At 47.9% G+C, this 17,479-nt stretch overlaps 1 protein-coding gene across 1 annotated transcript in view; it reads right to left on the reverse strand.

Annotated features, from left to right (window-relative positions):
* rad54l2 (RAD54 like 2) overlaps positions 1–17,479 on the reverse strand; it is a 149,787-nt gene that overhangs the window by 2,708 nt on the left and 129,600 nt on the right. The window contains exons 16-22 of the mRNA XM_070895822.1: positions 17,001–17,100; positions 11,967–12,172; positions 8,238–8,413; positions 5,211–5,407; positions 4,423–4,616; positions 3,336–3,425; positions 45–137 (exon numbers count right to left, since the gene is read on the reverse strand). Coding sequence (XP_070751923.1) covers positions 45–137; positions 3,336–3,425; positions 4,423–4,616; positions 5,211–5,407; positions 8,238–8,413; positions 11,967–12,172; positions 17,001–17,100 — 1,056 coding nt within the window. The remainder of the gene's footprint in view (positions 1–44; positions 138–3,335; positions 3,426–4,422; positions 4,617–5,210; positions 5,408–8,237; positions 8,414–11,966; positions 12,173–17,000; positions 17,101–17,479) is intronic.

Raw genomic sequence — 17,479 nt, forward strand, 5'->3', positions numbered from 1 at the left:
AGCCAGAGGGCAGTCCATTAAGAAAAGGAACCAGAGGCTCTCACCTGACGCAGCTGCATGGTTTCCCTCGGCCACTTTTGGTTTATTGCCCATGCGCACGGCAAAGATCCTCCCGTCACACGTGCGAATGTACATCCCTAAGAGAAAGGCACCACTGCGTTTTAACAAGCAAACAAAGTGCAACAAACCAGCTCCAGTACACAGTAGCTTTATTCAAGCTCCCAGGGAATTCTCTCCCTCCGTGAGGTGAGGCTAATGTCCACACACCAATCAGAGTGAAGGCCACACATTTGTGTGACTCATTATAAGGCTCGGACGCTGCATCTCCACTCACTCCTGGCCTTAACAGACCTGCTGCTCCACGTGCCCCTGGGCCTCCTTTTCTGCGTACAGCCGTGGCTCAGTGGTAGCACTCGTGTCTCGGAGTCAGACGTTTGTGGGTTCAACAAGTACCAGGCTGACACTTCAGGACGTGCTGCACTGTTGGAGGTGCTGTCATTGAAATGAAAGGTTAAACCGAGGCCCCCTCTGACACCTCTGGTGGACGCATGGCACTATTTTGAAGAGCAGGGGAGCTATCGCCAGTGCTCTGGCTAATATGTATCCCTCAAGCAACATTTAGAAACTGATTATCTGGTTATCATCACATTGCTGTTTGTGGGATCTTGCTCTGCACATAATGGCCGTCACGTTTCCTACATTTCAACAGTAGCTACACTTCTAAACGGCCAAGTGGGATTCTATGCTGTTATCTCTTCTTTTGCTCTCCAAAAAACAGCAAGGAAATGGCACCAGGACGGTGGGTCAACCAGCCTCCACACAGCAAGTGAAAGGGCCCTATTATAATAGAACGATTGGCCCTGCAGTGTTCTTCAACTTCCACTTGGCAACTGCCCACAACACAACTGAAACCATGCGCTCACCGTGTGGGGGATAGTATGCGTAGGTTTGCATCACATCACTCCACAGTGCAGAGTGTTGCAGTATCCCTGAGTGACCCTCGAGCAAACTGATGGTTTAGAATTTGGCCTCAACAAAACGTTAGTAAGACTGCATTAAAACATGGCGTATTATTCAAAGGTACATTGAGAATTTAATAAAAGAAAACATAACATTCAATCAATAGGTATCCTTTAGATTTATTGCCTTTTGGTTGACAGTTCATTAAGTGCGGTGTGTGGGGACTCCCCCAAGATCTGTATGGAGGCCCTCATGATATTTGCCACAGACCCAAATGGAAAATAATGAACCTACTACCTTCTTACTATGGGTTACATTGACTTTCCAACCCTAATTGCCACCTCCTGGCTGGAAATGGGAGGTAGAGGAGGGAAAAGGGGGAGGGGGAATGGAGTGAGGGGGGGGGAGAGAGAGGGGTAATGGGGGAGGGCCGTGGGAGGGAGGGAAGGGGGAAGGAGGAAAGGAAGGGGGAAGGAGGAAGGGAAGGGGGAAGGAGGAAGAGGGAAGGGGGAAGGAGGAAGAGGGAAGGAGGAAGGGGGAAGGAGGAAGAGGGAAGGGGGAAGGAGGAAGAGGGAAGGGAGAAGGAGGAAGAGGGAAGGGGGAAGGAGGAAGAGGGTAGGGGGAAGGAGGAAGAGGGAAGGAGGACGGGAAGGGGGAAGGAGGAAGGAGGACGGGAAGGGGGAAGGAGGACGGGAAGGGGGAAGGGGGACGGGGAGGGGGAAGGGGGAAGGTGGACGGGAAGGGGGAAGGAGGAAGGTGGACGGGAAGGGGGAAGGAGGAAGATGGACGGGAAGGGGGAAGGAGGAAGGAGGACGGGAAGGGGGAAGGAGGACGGGAAGGGGGAAGGAGGAAGGAGGACGGGAAGGGGGAAGGAGGAAGGAGGACGGGAAGGGGGAAGGAGGACGGGAAGGGGGAAGGAGGACGGGAAGGGGGAAGGAGGACGGGAAGGGGGAAGGAGGACGGGAAGGGGGAAGGAGGACGGGAAGGGGGAAGGAGGACGGAGGACGGGAAGGGGGAAGGAGGACGGGAAGGGGGAAGGAGGACGGGAAGGGGGAAGGAGGACGGAGGACGGGAAGGGGGAAGGAGGACGGGAAGGGGGAAGGAGGACGGGAAGGGGGAAGGAGGACGGGAAGGGGAAGGAGGACGGGAAGGGGGAAGGAGGACGGAGGACGGGAAGGGGGAAGGAGGACGGGAAGGGGGAAGGAGGACGGGAAGGGGGAAGGAGGACGGGAAGGGGGAAGGAGGACGGGAAGGGGGAAGGAGGAAGAGAAGGGGGAAGGAGGATGGGGGAAGGAGAAAGGGGGAAAGAGAAAGGGGGAAGGAGAAAGGATGGGGGAAGGAGAAATGATGGGGGAAGGAGAAAAGGGGAAGGGAAGGGGGAAGGAGGAAGGGAAGGGGGAAGGAGGAAGGAGGAGGGGAAGGGGTAAGGAGGAAGGGAAGGAGGAAGGAGGAAGGGAAGGGGGAAGGGAATGGGGAAGGAGGGAGGGAAGGAGGAAGGGAAGGAGGAAGGGAAGGGGGAAGGGGGAAGGGAATGGGGAAGGAGGAAGGAGGAAGGGGGAAGGAGGAAGGGAAGGGGGATGGAGGAAGGGAAGGGGGATGGAGGAAGGGAAGGGGGATGGAGGAAGGGAAGGGGGATGGAGGAAGGGAAGGGGGATGGAGGAAGGGAAGGGGGATGGAGGAAGGGAAGGGGGATGGAGGAAGGGAAGGGGGATGGAGGAAGGGAAGGGGGATGGAGGAAGGGAAGGGGGAAGGAGGAAGGGAAGGGAGGAAGGGAAGGGGGATGGAGGAAGGGAAGGGGGATGGAGGAAGGGAAGGGGGATGGAGGAAGGGAAGGGGGATGGAGGAAGGGAAGGGGGATGGAGGAAGGGAAGGGGGATGGAGGAAGGGAAGGGGGATGGAGGAAGGGAAGGGGGATGGAGGAAGGGAAGGGGGATGGAGGAAGGGAAGGGGGAAGGGAAATGGAATATGAATGGATCTAAGATAGATATTCAACAGGTGGTCATGCACTACGGCCATCATGTTCCTTCCCTTTTATTTCTGCTTCAACACCTTGCTTTTTCCTTGATGCCTCCAGTCCCACACATCAACAAGTACAGGCCTACATTGGCATATTAGCTTAAATGTAATAAAACACATTTCAGGACGAGCACTTGGCTTACATGGAACGCAGATGGCCCAGTTGCCACCATGCACTGAGAAAGTTGGAGAGTCACTATATTTGTGGCCGCTGGATTTGGATTGCTCTCTGACCTGTGAGCTTGCAACATTGCACCTCAGAAGCTTCACTGATGGGCGAGGGCGAGGAGAGAAGTTATGGGTCAGAAAGGTTCAGTAATATATTACTTTCTCATGGAGTGACAGCTATTAGAAACTACCTTTTGTTCCTCTGATAACATGGATGCTTTCCCCAGCATTGATCCTGGCTTGGACATCAATTGACGTATTGGTTCCAGGAATAACAATATCTGTAAAGGGAGCAGCAGGAAGAGTAAGTGATGCAAATACTTCCATTAACTACACAAATCTAGATAAAGGGGGAGGGGGGTGACTGCTATGAATGGAATGGAAGATGCAGTACACTATTAAAAGCTGGAGGAAATGATTAGCCACGACATCACTTCCTAAAACTGCGACCTCGACCACCTAGAAGGCACATGGGAACACCATCACCTGCAAGTTCCCCTCCCAGATCATCCTGACTTCGAAGTATATCGCCGTTCCTTCATTGTCACTGGGTCAAAATCCTGGCACTTCCACCCTACCAGCATTGGGGAGTACCTTCACCACACGGGACTGCAGCGGTTCAAAACGGCGACTCACCACTACCTTCTGAAGGGCAATTAGGAATGGGCAATAAATGCTGGCCTTGCCAGCGACACCCACATCCCGTGAATGAATAAAAAAAGGTGTGTTTTCATGATCCAAGTAGCACGTTGGCCTTATAGTAGGCTTGAATTTGTCTTTCGGGAACACAGCCATAGCTGTCATTTTCGTCTCCCAAATGTCAGGCCCAATGCTTGTATCATGAGGTAATGCTGATTTACAGCTTTGAAGGTCATTTGGAATAGGAAAGCCCTGGAGTTGGGACTCTTTCATTTTGTTACGAAGGAGGGTCTGTCCTCTGCCCCCAAAAGAGCTTTTGCTTTAAGTAAAGAGGTTGAGGGAGGGGGCAGTGTTAGTTTCCCCCTTCAGAGATGGGGCATGGTCTCTGACCTCCCAACAGTTGCAGGGGAGTTTGTCAGAGAGTCTCTGTCCTCCCACTTCAGGCAGCGTCACATTCGTCTCTCCCACAAATAACACCTACTGTTGGGAGTATTACTTGAAATAATTACCCCCCCCCCCACCCAAAGCTACTGTTGGGAGTATCACCAGGGGAGAACTCCCCCCACACCTACTGTTGGGAGGGTTGCCAGGGGAGAATGTGCCACCACCTGCCCCTGGTACGGAATGCCAAGGGCCTACCTGTGGTAGTGACGATTTTCTGCACCACGACACCAGCCCGCTGGAGGTGACCGACGGGGAACACAGGACCGAATCCCGAACTAGGCATTGCCATTCCACCTGGAACCTGCCGTGGCATCATGGGAATTGGTGTTGATTGCACAGGGCGAACGCTAGCCACTGGCTTCTCATCCAGTCCCTTGATTGGGCCCCTCCTGCAGGAAAGAATTGAATCATCAAATACCTGCAGCAAGACCCTTTAAAAGGATCAAATAGTCCATTGTATAAGTAGCCACGAGGCTAGAAATTACATTGTTTTCTCTCTTTTCCTCAGACTCCACTGGTCCAAGAGGAATATGCCACTACCCAGGTGACATGGCAGCTGGGTGCCAGTGTCCCAATAACATAGGTCCCACAGAGAAACCGAATTGCACCATCTCCATCCTCTCCAGTGGCATATCAATTCTGAGCTGACTCATCAGAAAGGGAGGGAGAGGTGCTTTGAACAGGCAGGTGGGTCAGGGAGAGTCTAAATCAGCCCTGCACACTTTGCTGCCATTGCCACTGACAGAGGTACATCCATTCAATGACACAGCAAAGCAAACCGTCAGAGAGGTTGTCCCGACAATATGTTACAAGTACCTCAATTTTAAGTTACACGCAACGTGGTGGCTCATGACCAACAACGCCCCCCTATAAACACGCACGCACTTGAGCAGAAGGGCTGCTATGGAGAGAATCACCTCACTGATAATCAGACACTATATTTTTTGCCAGCACACACAGACGGTCCACAGGCGTTTACATACCAATGCCGCTGGCTAAAGATGGGGATGTTGGTAAGGCTCTGGTCACTGGCTGGGTAATACTGGGCGTAAGATGGCCGGGTGTAAGGGACCGATGCCCGCTTCTCATCCTCATAACTCTTCTTTGCTGCCTTCTTCTCCGCCTTGGTCAGCTTGTACTCCTTGCGGTCCATCAGTAGTGACTCGTGCTGGAATGGTTGCTGCAGGAAGAGAGGCTGGTTATTTTGCAAAGAAAGGAATCCTGCGGATAAGGAGCATAGAGAAACACCGGATGGTTCAGTGGGTAAACACAACGTCTCACAGAGCCTCACAGAGCAGAAAAGATCTAGGTTTAAAAGTGAGTGAAAAATTTTATTAAAAAGAGGCATTAAAATTAGCAGGCCACGCCCATTTGTATAAAGGAACATGGGAACAGTCTATCGACTCTGGATCAGTTCCCATGGACTGGAGGGTAGCTAATGTAACACCACTTTTTAAAAAAGGAGGGAGAGAAAACGGGTAATTATAGACCGGTTAGCCTGACATCAGTAGTGGGGAAAATGTTGGAATCGATCATGAAGGACGAAATAGCAGCGCATTTGGAAAGCGGTGACAGGATCAGATCAAGTCAGCATGGATTTATGAAAGGGAAATCATGCTCGACGAATCTTTTGGAATTTTTTGAGGATGTAACTAGCAGAGTGGACAAGGGAGAACCAGTGGATGTGGTGTATTTGGACTTTCAGAAGGCTTTTGACAAGGTCCCGCACAAGAGATTGTTATGCAAAGTCAAAGCACATGGTATTGGGGGTAATATACTGACGTGGATAGGGAACTGGTTGGCAGACAGGAAGAAGAGAGTCGGGATAAACGGGTCCTTTTCAGAATGGCAGGCAGTGACTAGTGGAGTGGCGCAGGGCTCAGTGCTGGGACCCCAGCTCTTTACAATATACATTAACGATTTGGATGAAGGAATAGAGTGTAATATCTCCAAGTTTGCAGATGACACTAAACTGGGTGGCGGTGTGAGCTGTGAGGAGGACGCTAAGAGGCTGCAGGGTGACTTGGATAGGTGAGTGGGCAAATGCATGGCAGATACAGTATAATGTGGATAAATGTGAGGTTATCCATTTTGGGGGCAAAAACACGAAGGCAGAATATTATCTGAATGGCGGCAGATTAGGAAAAGGGGAGGTGCAAAGAGACCTGGGTGTCATGATTCATCAGTCACTGAAAGTGGGCACGCAGGTACAGCAGACGGTAAAGAAGGCAAATGGTATGTTGGCCTTCATAGCTAGGGGATTTGAGTACAGGAAGCAGGGAGGTCTTACTGCAGTTGTACAGGGCCTTAATGAGGCCTCACCTGGAATATTGTGTTCAGTTTTGGTCTCCTAGTCTGAGGAAGGACGTTCTTGCTATTGAGGGAGTGCAGCGAAGGTTCACCAGACTGATTCCAGGGATGGCTGGACTGACATATGAGGAGAGACTGGATCAACTGGGCCTTTATTCACTGGAGTTTAGAAGGATGAGAGGGGATCTCATAGAAACATATAAGATTCTGACAGGACTGGACAGGTTAGATGCGGGAAGAATGTTCCCGATGTTGGGGAAGTCCAAAACCAGGGGACATAATCTTAGGATAAGGGGTAGGCCATTTAGGACTGAGATGAGGAGAAACTTCTTCACTCAGAGTTGTTAACCTGTGGAATTCCCTGCCGCAGAGAGAGTTGTTGATGCCAGTTCATTGGATATATTCAAGAGGGAGTTAAATATGGCTCTTACGGTTAAGGGGATCAAGGGGTATGGAGAGAAAGCAGGAAAGGGGTACTGAAGGAATGATCAGCCATGATCTTATTGAATGGTGGTGCAGGCTCGAAGGGCCGAATGACCTACTCCTGCACATATTTTTCTATGCCCTTCAGCCCCTTGGGCTTGTTCCACCATTCTATTGCATCAAGGCTGATCTGTATCTCAACTCCATTTACCCACTGTTGCTCCATATTCCTTGATACCCTTAACATAACAAAAAATCTATTGATCTTAGTCTTGAAAGGAGCAATTGTCCCCCAGCACCCACAGCGTATTTTTTTTTTTGGGGGGGGGGGGGAAGGGGGAAAAGAGAGAAAGAAAGAGTTCTAGATTTCTACTACCCATGTAAAAATATGCTTCCTGATTTTGCTCCTGAACGGACTAGCACTAATTTTAAGATCATGGGCTCAATTTTCCCCAAAGCATACTTGGTCAAGTACGCCAACAAAAAATGTTCTAAGTTTCCCCGTTGGATCACTTCATTTTGGCATGGCCTAACCCGACCTTCAGTTTTGGGGGTGGAGCCTTGATCTGCGCCAAAAAGATCGGGCTGCCATGGTAACCAGGGACACAATGCGAGCTGAGGCTGCAAAGTGAAGCATGCAGCCAGCTCCCAACACATTCAAAGAATTGAAAAACACATAGCAGCAACTTCTCTCTCTCTGGGCATCTGCTGCACCGCTTTCTTTAGATCTAGGGAAGGATTTTCTGAAGAGGCCACATACGCTGGCCTAAGCACAACTGGAGTAACTCTCAGCTGGCCAAACTTCCCTAAATAGCCAGAAGTGGCGTGGGTGGCTGGTTGCGCCCCCTTTGGCTGAAAAAAAAACTGACTTAAAAAAATCGTAACTAACTGAGTTACACTGGTACAAATTGATTGAGGAAACTTTGGTTTTTCAACTTAGGCCAAAAAAAGGCAGCCTGCTGCTGCAAAAAAAGGGATCACTGGGGAAAACTGAGCCCCATGTCCTGGATTCCATCACAGCCAAAGCTGGATGCTGCCCTTGCACTACTGGGCAGCAGTCTACAGCAAGAATCCTGGCTCTTTGTCCCCTCTGCCTCCACCCGCCCCATCCCACCTCCCCGGCACAGTGCAAAGACCAATTGGTACCACCCCTTGGATAAAATCAGCTAACTCAGCATAGGCTCACTCACACTGTGCATTCACTACTTGTATCATACAGGAACGTGATGGTGAACCTGCATTCCTCACTGGTCCGGACTGACCATGGAAAGTCATACCTTGGTGACGAGCTGTTTATGTTTGGCGCATGCTCTGTGAATCACTTCATCACATAATTTCTCGGTCTCAAAGTTCGTGTCTGATACAACAGGCTCCTCCTCCACAAAATGCAGGAGCGATTCCACTTCCTTCCTGGTGAAATTCAGCACTGGGTTTAGATCGTCAATAACACGGTCTGAGGGATAGAGAAGGACAAGCAATTACTACTGGTCCATTTAGCTTATTTCGTATTGATTATATAATTCACCCCCTTGCTCGGAAACTGCAAAGGTCTCCATGGGTTTGGCACATGACTACCTGTACCAATAATCCAAGAGCTACATGTCAATCTGAGGTAAAGGAGACAAAAAAGACTTGTATTTATATAGTGCCTTTCACAACCTCAGAACATCTCAAAGTACTTTACAGCTAATTAAGTATTTTTGAAATGTAGTTACTGTTAGAACGTAGGAAACTTGGCAGCCAATTTGCGCATAGCAATGTTCCACAAACAACAATGAGATAAATGACCAGATGATCTATTTTAGTGATGTTGGTAGAGGGATAATCTTTGGCCAGGACACCGGGGGAACTCCCCTGCTCTTTTTCAAATAATGCCGTGGGATCTTTTACATCCACCTGAAAGGACAGACGTTTCATCTGAAAGACGGCACCTCGGACAATGCAGCACTCCCTCAGTACAAAGGGAGGGCAAACATTCAATAAACCATGGAAACACACAATCAGATGGGTGGAGCGGAATTCACACCCAGCCTTGAAATTATCTTTGAAGATCCTGGGAGCTAAATGATATCAGTTCCCTCAAAACCAACAGGTCACAGGTCCAACCCTAACTGTCGCAGTGTGTGGATACATCCTTTAGCGTCTGTACCAACAGAAAAGCAGTGCAGAATGACTTATAATTCAACGTTCTTGTCCATCAGTTCCCTTCCCCTTCGTTAAATTAACAAGGCTAATTGGGAATCTCTGTCAGAGATCAGAGCATTTATCTGTGTTGAATTTAATTTGCCAATTATATGCCCATTCTGCAAGTTTATTAATATCCTCCTGTAATTTGTTGCAATCCCTCCTCAGTATTAACTATTCCCCCCCAATTTGGTGTCATCCGCAAATTTAGAAATGATGTTTTTGATTCCAAAGTCGAAATCGTTAATATAAATTGTAAACAACAGTGGTCCCAGCGCTGATCCTTGTGGAACACCACTACCCACGTGAATAGCTACCCTTTACCCCTACTCTCTACTTTCTGTCGCGAAGCCAGCTAGCTATCCATTCTGCTACTTGTCCCCTGACTCCGTACTCTCTGACCTTATTCATTAGTCTATTATGGGTTACCTTATCAAAGGCTTTTTGAAAATCTAGATAAATTACATCTACTGCATTACCTTTGTCTACTCTCTCTGTTGCCACTTTAAAAATTCAACGAGGTTGGTCAAGCAAGACTTGCCCTTTTGAAATCCATGCTGACTATTCATGATTATATTTTTGGTTTCTAGATGTTCTTCTATTTTCTCCTTTAGTAGGGATTCCATTATTTTTCCTACCACCGATATTAAGCTGACTGGTCCATAGTTCCCCGGTCATGTTCTATCTCCCTTCTTAAATATAGGCATTATGTTAACTATCTGCCAGTCCTCTGGCACTACACCTAATTAATTACAGGTTGACCCTCTCTTATCTGGTACTCTTTTATTCGGCTACCTCCCTCGTCCGGCATCATTCCTGGCAGGGATAGTGACCCACGCTGTGTCCTGATGCGGGCTGCTCTTCCTCTCCCTGCCGTCTCCGGTGCTCCCTCTGAGGCCGGGTCGGCGTGCTGCGTCCTGAGGCTGGCCGCATTTCGGGCCCAGCCACGTCCTGGCAATATTCCTGCCCGTCGCACTGCCACTGCTCGAAGATGCAGATCTTGGTGCCGCTGAGCTGCAGCACGATGCACCGGCTGTCCTGCGTGTCCACCACCCAGGTGCAGTCCAGCTGTGCCACGGTACGCTGCGGGCGGAAGTAGTCGGACGATGCGAAGGAGCCACAGAAGTTGCCCAGCCTCTTGGCGCAGGTCCTCCTCTCCCCGCCGCCTCCGGGCCGACCGAAGCTGGGCCCGAAATGCTGACCTCCCGTCGTCCGGCACAGGCCAGGTCCCGAGGGTGCCGGATAAGAGAGGTTCAACCTGTATTAAATATGTGTAGCTTCTGCTATCTCTTCCATAGATTTAAAAAAAATGCACGGATGTAATCCATCCGAACCAGGAGTTTTATTCTCTTTGAATGATTACTTTATTTAATTTATCTCTTCTTTTTATTTTAAATGCAGTTATTTCATTACAAATCTCATGATCCAAGTCATGTCCACCTGTTCTATCTCCCTGGTAAATATTGAAGCAAAGTCATTATTTAATATTTCCAACATCTCTCTATCACTGCCTGTGATATTATCCTGTCCCTCCCTTCGTGGCCCCAGTCCTATCCTGCCTTTTTTATTGATGTGCCTGTAAAATATTTTACTATTTTGTGTTATGTTCCTTGATAATTTAATAGCTCCTCTTTGCCTTCCTAATTGTTTTTTTTACTTCTCTCCTAATCACTTTCTCCCTTATCATGCTCTTCCCTGTTCTCCATGTACTTAATGTATGCCTCTTTCCGACCCTCAATTTTTTCCGCATGACTTTATTCGTCCATTGTGTCTCATTAGTGCTTACCTTGTTCTTGTTTTTTTTTTAAGCAGTATATATTTTTCCAGGACTCTGTTGAACACCGTTTTAAATGTTTCCTATTGCTGTTCTACATCATTGTTTGCCAATATTGTTGTCCATTTTATTTTTCCAAGTTCTATACTCAGCCCCTCAAAATCAGCTTTTCTCCAATCTATTACACTGGTCTTCATTAGACTTATGTGCTTCTCAATTATTTTAAAGCATATTATATTATGGTCACTATTGCCGAGATGTTCCCCTACTTTTACTTCTCTTATCTGCTCTGGTTCATTCCCCATTACTAGATTCAATAACGAATCCACTCTAGTTGGGCTTTTTGCATATTGAGTTAGGAAGGAGTCCTGTACACATTGTAGGAACTCCATTCCCTTATCCCCTTTACCTACCTCTTCTGCCCAATTAATATCGGGGCAGCTAAAATCCCCCATGATTATTATTCTGTTTTTTTACTAATTTCCCTAATTTGTTCGCATATTTCTTTCTCCACCTCCCTTTCACTATTAAATGGGCCTATAGACTACCCCTATTAGTGTGATTGATCCTTTATCTTTATCCACATGGATTCTATTTCTGTCTTGCTGATAGCTGTGTCAATATGTTATTCTGAATAAGTACAGTTACTCCACCTCCCCTTTTTCCCTCTCTATCTTTTCTAAATATGTTATATCTTGCAATGTTTAATTCCCAGTGCTGATTTTTCTGTAGCCATGTCTCAGTAATCCCCAAGTCTGGTTCCTTATAAAGCATGATTGTCTCCAGCTCCCCTGTTCTATTACGGACACTGTGTGCAGCAATGCACAGTCAGTTTAACTCATTTTTAATAGCAGTTCCTTTCACTTTATTTTAAATTCTATGGACATTACCCCCAGATAATGCAAAATCAATGCGGATGCTGCAATAACAGAAACACTCAACAGGTCAGGCAGCAATGGCGGAAAGAGAGACAAACAGACAGATAACGGATCAGGTCGACGACCTTTCATCAGAATGACTGTCTGCCTTTTAAACCCAGCACCCTCACCGGACATGCCCTGCTTGGAGATCTGCCGGTCGTAGATCTTCTTCTCCAGCGTGTAGTCAGACACCAGCCGGTAGATATGACAAGGCTTCTTTTGACCGTAGCGGTACACGCGACACACCGCCTGAGCATCGTGACAGGGGTTCCAGGACGCGTCAAACACCACCACTCGATTGGCTCCAACCAGATTGATTCCCAAGCAGCCAGCTCTGCGGAGAAATGAAACACAACCGGTCAACCGAGGACACCGCCAATCTCGGGGCAAACTACTGGACATTTGTTTTAATTAAGAATGCAAGTGAAGGTTGGGATGAACCGGACAGATGAATTTAGGAGATAGTGGTCAGATGACGCTAAGTTTGGTTTTAAAAGCTTGTAGAGTGTAGAAGGAAGGAGAGCCTGAGGAAAGTGAAGAGTTCCACAGTGCTCTCTGCTAACGCAACACCATCATACTCGGTACTGTTAAATTCACGGTGCACAGTATCACGTGAAATAGAACGTGCTTGGACTTTAAGACCTCGGGGACCGACTCTGAGGAGCAGCAGTGTCAGTGTACTACTGTGCTTTCTTTGCCCATGTACTGGCCCTGCCAGTAACTAGATTTGGGTGGCATTAGGTATTGCACCTTTTGCTTGGTGCTCGAGTTACCTTGACACGCTGGTCAGTGGGCCTAGGCAATAGAAGGCCCGGCCACCAATGACTGAGCCATTATAATCAGAGATGCTCAAGGAGGGCAGAATTAGAGGAGCGCAGACATCTCGGGGAGGGGGGGGCGGGTGGTGGGAGGGCTCGATTAGATTACAGAGATAGGGAAGGGCGAGGCTAAGGAAGGATTTGAAAATAAGGATGAGAATTTGAAAATCGAGGAACTGCTTAACCGGAAGCCAATGAATGTCAGCGAGCACAGGAGTGATGAGTGAGCGGGACTCGATGCGAGTTAGGACACGGGCTGCAGGTAGCATAGTGGTTATGTTACTGGACTTGTAATCCAGAGGCCTGGACTAATGATCCAGAGGCGAGAGTTCAAATCCCACCACAACAGCTGGGGAATTTCAATTCAGTTAATTAAATAAATCTGGAATAAAAAGCCAGTACCAGTAATGTTGATCATGAAACTAATGGATTGTCATAAAAATCCATCTGGTTCAATAATGTCCTTTTGAAGGAAATGTGCTGTCCTTACCCGGTCTGGGCCTTTATGTGACTCCGGACCCACAGCAATGTGGTTGACAATCTTAACTGCCCTCTGAAATGGCCAAGCAAGTGACTCAGTTCTACACAACCTCTACAAAAAACAGTAAGACTAAAACCAGGTGGATCACCCGGCATCGACCTCCGCACCAGCTTTGGACACGGCAACGGCACACCCAGCCCAGTTGACACTGAAAAGCCCTCCTCACTAACATCTGGCGACTTGTGCCAAAATTGGGAGAGCTGGCCCGCAGACTAGTCAAACAACAACCTGACATAGTCATACTGATAGAATCATACCATTCCGCCAATGTCCCAGATTCCTCCATCACCATCCCTGGGTATCATCTGTCCCACCGGCAGGACAGACCCACCCGATACAGTGATATACAGTTGAGAGGGAGTGGCCCTGGGAGTCCTCAACATTGACTCCGGACCCCATGAAGTCTCATGGCTTCAGGTCAAAAATGGACAAGGAAACCACCTGCTGATTACCACCTACGCTCTCCCTCAGCTGATGCATCAGTACTCCTCCATGTTGAACACCACTTGGAAGAAGCACTGAGGATAGCAAAGGCACCCTCAGAATGAACTCTGGGTGGGGACTTCAATGTCCATCACCAAGAGTGTCTCGGTAGCACCAGTGCTGGCCAATGCTGAAGGACATAGCTGCTAGACTGGGCCTGCAGTAGGTGGTGAAAACACCAACACGAGGGGAAAAACCTACTTGACCTTGTCCTCATCAATCTACCTGTTGCAGATGCATCTGTTCATAACAGCATTGGTAGCAGTGACCACTGCACAGTCCTTGTGAAGACGAAATCACGTCTTCACATCGAGGACACCTTCCATTGTGTTGTGTGGCACCATCACCTTACTAAATAGGATAGATTCAGAACAGATCTAGCAGCTCAAAACTGGGCATCCGTGCGGCGCTGTGGGTCATCATCAGCAGCAGAATTGTATTCTACCACAATCTGGCCCAGCATATCCATCAATCTACCATTACCATCAAGGCAGGGGACCAACCCTGGCTCAATGAGGAGTGCAGAAGAGCTTTCCAGGAGCAGAACCAGGCGCACCTAAAAATGACCTGGGGAAGCTGCAACACAGGACTACATTCATGCTAAACAGCAGAAGCAGCATGCTATAAACAGAGCTAAGCCACCCCACAATCAATGGATCAGATCAAAGCTCTGCAGTCTTGCCACATCCAGTCGTGAATGGCGGTGGACAAGTAAACAACTAATGGGAGGAGGCTCCATGACTATCCCCATCCCCAACGATGGCGGAGCCCAGCACGCGAGTGCAAAAGGCAAGGCTGAAGCGTTTGCAACCATCTTCAGCCAGAAGTGTCAAGTAGATGATCCATATTGGCCTCCTCCTGAGTACCCACCATCACAGAAGCCAGTCTTCAGCCAATTTGTTTCACTCCACAGCTGAGTGCACTGGATACAGCAAAGGCTATGGGCCCTGACAACATCCTGGCTATCGTGCTCAACACTTGTGCTCCAGAACTAGCCGCACCTCTAGCCAAACTGCTCCAGTACAGGTGGCTCACCACCACCTTCTCAAGGGCAATGAGGGATGGGCAATAAATGTTGGCTTTGCCAGTGCTGCCCACATCCCAGGAACATGATTATGCAACCTGCCCAAATAATCTAAGCCCAGTTATTATTCTGGTAAATCTGCACTGTAACCTCTCCCGAGCCCAAAACGGAGCACAGTACTGATCAAGGCACTGTAACATTGCAGTATCGTGTCCTCACTTTTCTATTCTAGCACCCTTGAGATAAAGGCCGCTATTCTATTAGCCTTTTTGATTACCTTTTGTACCTGTGCACTAGCTTTTAACGATTTGTGGACATAGACACCCAAATCCCTTTGCTTCTCCACAGCTCCTAGTCTCTCACCATTAAGAAAATATTCCTATTTGTCTTTCTCGGATTGGATCATCTCACACTTACTTCCCCGCACTCGGTAAATTTCCCGCATTACAACAGTAACTACACTCCAAAAGTACTTAATGGGCTGTAAAGCGATTTGAGACGTATGGTGGTCGTGAAAGGCGCTATATCGATCCAAGTCTTTCTTTCTATGTCCCTTTGTAACTTCCCGCTCTCATCTGCACAACGTACTGTGCCTCATAACTTAGTGTCATCTGCAAACCTGGATGTACAACTCTCTATTCCTTCATCCAAGTCATTGATAAATATGATGAAAAGCTGAGACGCCAGTACAGATCCTCAGGGAGGTGAAGGGTTTATGGGGAGCGGGCGGGGAAGTGGAGCTGAGCCCAAGATCAGATTAGCCATGATCTTAGTAAATGGCGGAGCAGGTTCGAGGGGCCGAATGGCCTACTCCTGCTCCTATTTCTTATGTTCTTATGTAACACCACTTGTCATATCATCTCAATCAGAGAGCGTTCCCTGTATCCCTACTCGCTGCCTCCTAAATCCCAACCAATTACCAACCTAGGTCACAAGTTCTAGTTCTTCATCCAAGTCATCAATATCGATGTGCCAGCTGGCCCCACAATGAGCTCACCATCTGTCATGCAGCTGTATCTTGGAACTGTAGCTCTGCACCCAGGACCTTGCGGCTGTGTGGCTGAACTAGTTGAATTCCACACAGAATGTTCTTACAGTCTTTAACTTAAATCAACCCATAAGAGTGAGTGATATATGATGGGACTTGCAGTTTATAGAGCCCTACTGACCCATGTGGAAATTTACTTTTAAAGTTACATTTTCTGTTAAATGTACCCTTTTGTAGTAAAACAAAATGGAGTCTCAGTCCTCCCAGAAGTCCCCGCAGCAGACAGCCTGCTCCTGTATAAACATGTTAACCTTGATTGATAGCCAATTAATTTAGAAGAATGGGGCCATCTGTGTGAGCGAGGGAATCTTGAATGTACCCTCCCTAACAGAAAGAATGTCAGGATATGTTAGAATTATACTTCCTAGCAATAACTGTCGCGGTGCAGAACCTTAGAAGCATTAGATAAAGGCCGTATAGATATGTAGAGACTAAGAAGCAAGGATGTAGTGTTAATTAAAGTGATTGAAGAATTCCTTATCTGTATTTGCTGACTGCAAGGGCAGAATTGATACACGTGATGGAACCATAGTTTCTTTGTCTGCTGTCTGTATAAGAATGATGTGTTTTTGAACCTCTGTAGAAGTCTTCGCAGAGCCTTTGATTCTGTGAGACTTTTCCTTGTATACAAGTAAATCTATCGATTAAAAGGAACATCTACCGGGAGCTGTTTATGTTTGGTTAAATTGAGAGTCGAGGTTTCGACACCCATAGCTTCAATATAAACCAGGGGCGAACAGTAGCAGCAACTACTTACATTTATACAGCATCTTTAAAACAAAGGATGGTCCCAAGGTGTTTCATAAATGACAACTGACATGGAGAGATATTAGAGGGATGACTGAAAGAAGAGAGGGGTTTTTGAATGTGGGGAGATAGAAAAGGAGCATTCACGAGGAAGGACATTGCAGAGATGGGGTGGGGCTAGTTCATGGAAGGACTTATAGAAGAGTTTCAATTCAATGTGTTGAGGGATACCGGAGCCAGTGTAGATCAGCAAGAATAGGGATGATGGGCAAATGGGACTTAGTGCAGGTGAGGAAACACGTTGGGAATTTATGGAGAATGGGAGACCAGGAAGGAATGTGCAAAAGCTGGAGCTGATAAAAGCACGTGTAAGGTTTCAGCAGCAGACGCACCGAGGCGAATGATGCTGGGACAATGGAAGTAGTGGTGGAAAAGATGTGGGATTTAAAGTTCAGGTCAGGAGACTAAGACTTTGACGGATCGCAGCAAGACCGCACTCACCGAGTAGACAGCAGGAAGAGAAAGGCTTTGGTATTGCGAGGATCGTTGAACTGATTGATCAGCCGTTCTCGTTCCATAGCAGAGGTGCTTCCATCTAGTCCTGCAAAATGAGGAATTTTTTGTAAAACATGCACCTATAATACTGCCTGTACTACTGGATACAATCTCTGACTGATCAGATTCATTCTTGACAAATCTGCAGCAATCACATGCACATATTCTCGTCATCACACAAAGGATCATCATAGACAGTCCCTCAGAATCGAGGAGACTTGCTTCCACTCTTAGCATGAGTTCTTAGGTGGCTGTACAGGCCAATACGAGAACCACAGTCTCTGTCACAGGTGGGACAGACAGTGGTTAAGGGAAAGGATAGGCAGGGAGACTAGTTTGCCGCACGCTCTTTCCGCTGTCTGCGCTTGATTTCTGCATGCTCTCGCCGACGATACTCGAGGAGCTCAGCGCCCTCCCGGATGCAC

Source organism: Pristiophorus japonicus, chromosome 12 (genome assembly GCF_044704955.1).
Source record: "Pristiophorus japonicus isolate sPriJap1 chromosome 12, sPriJap1.hap1, whole genome shotgun sequence".
Classification (NCBI taxonomy): Eukaryota; Metazoa; Chordata; class Chondrichthyes; family Pristiophoridae; genus Pristiophorus; species Pristiophorus japonicus.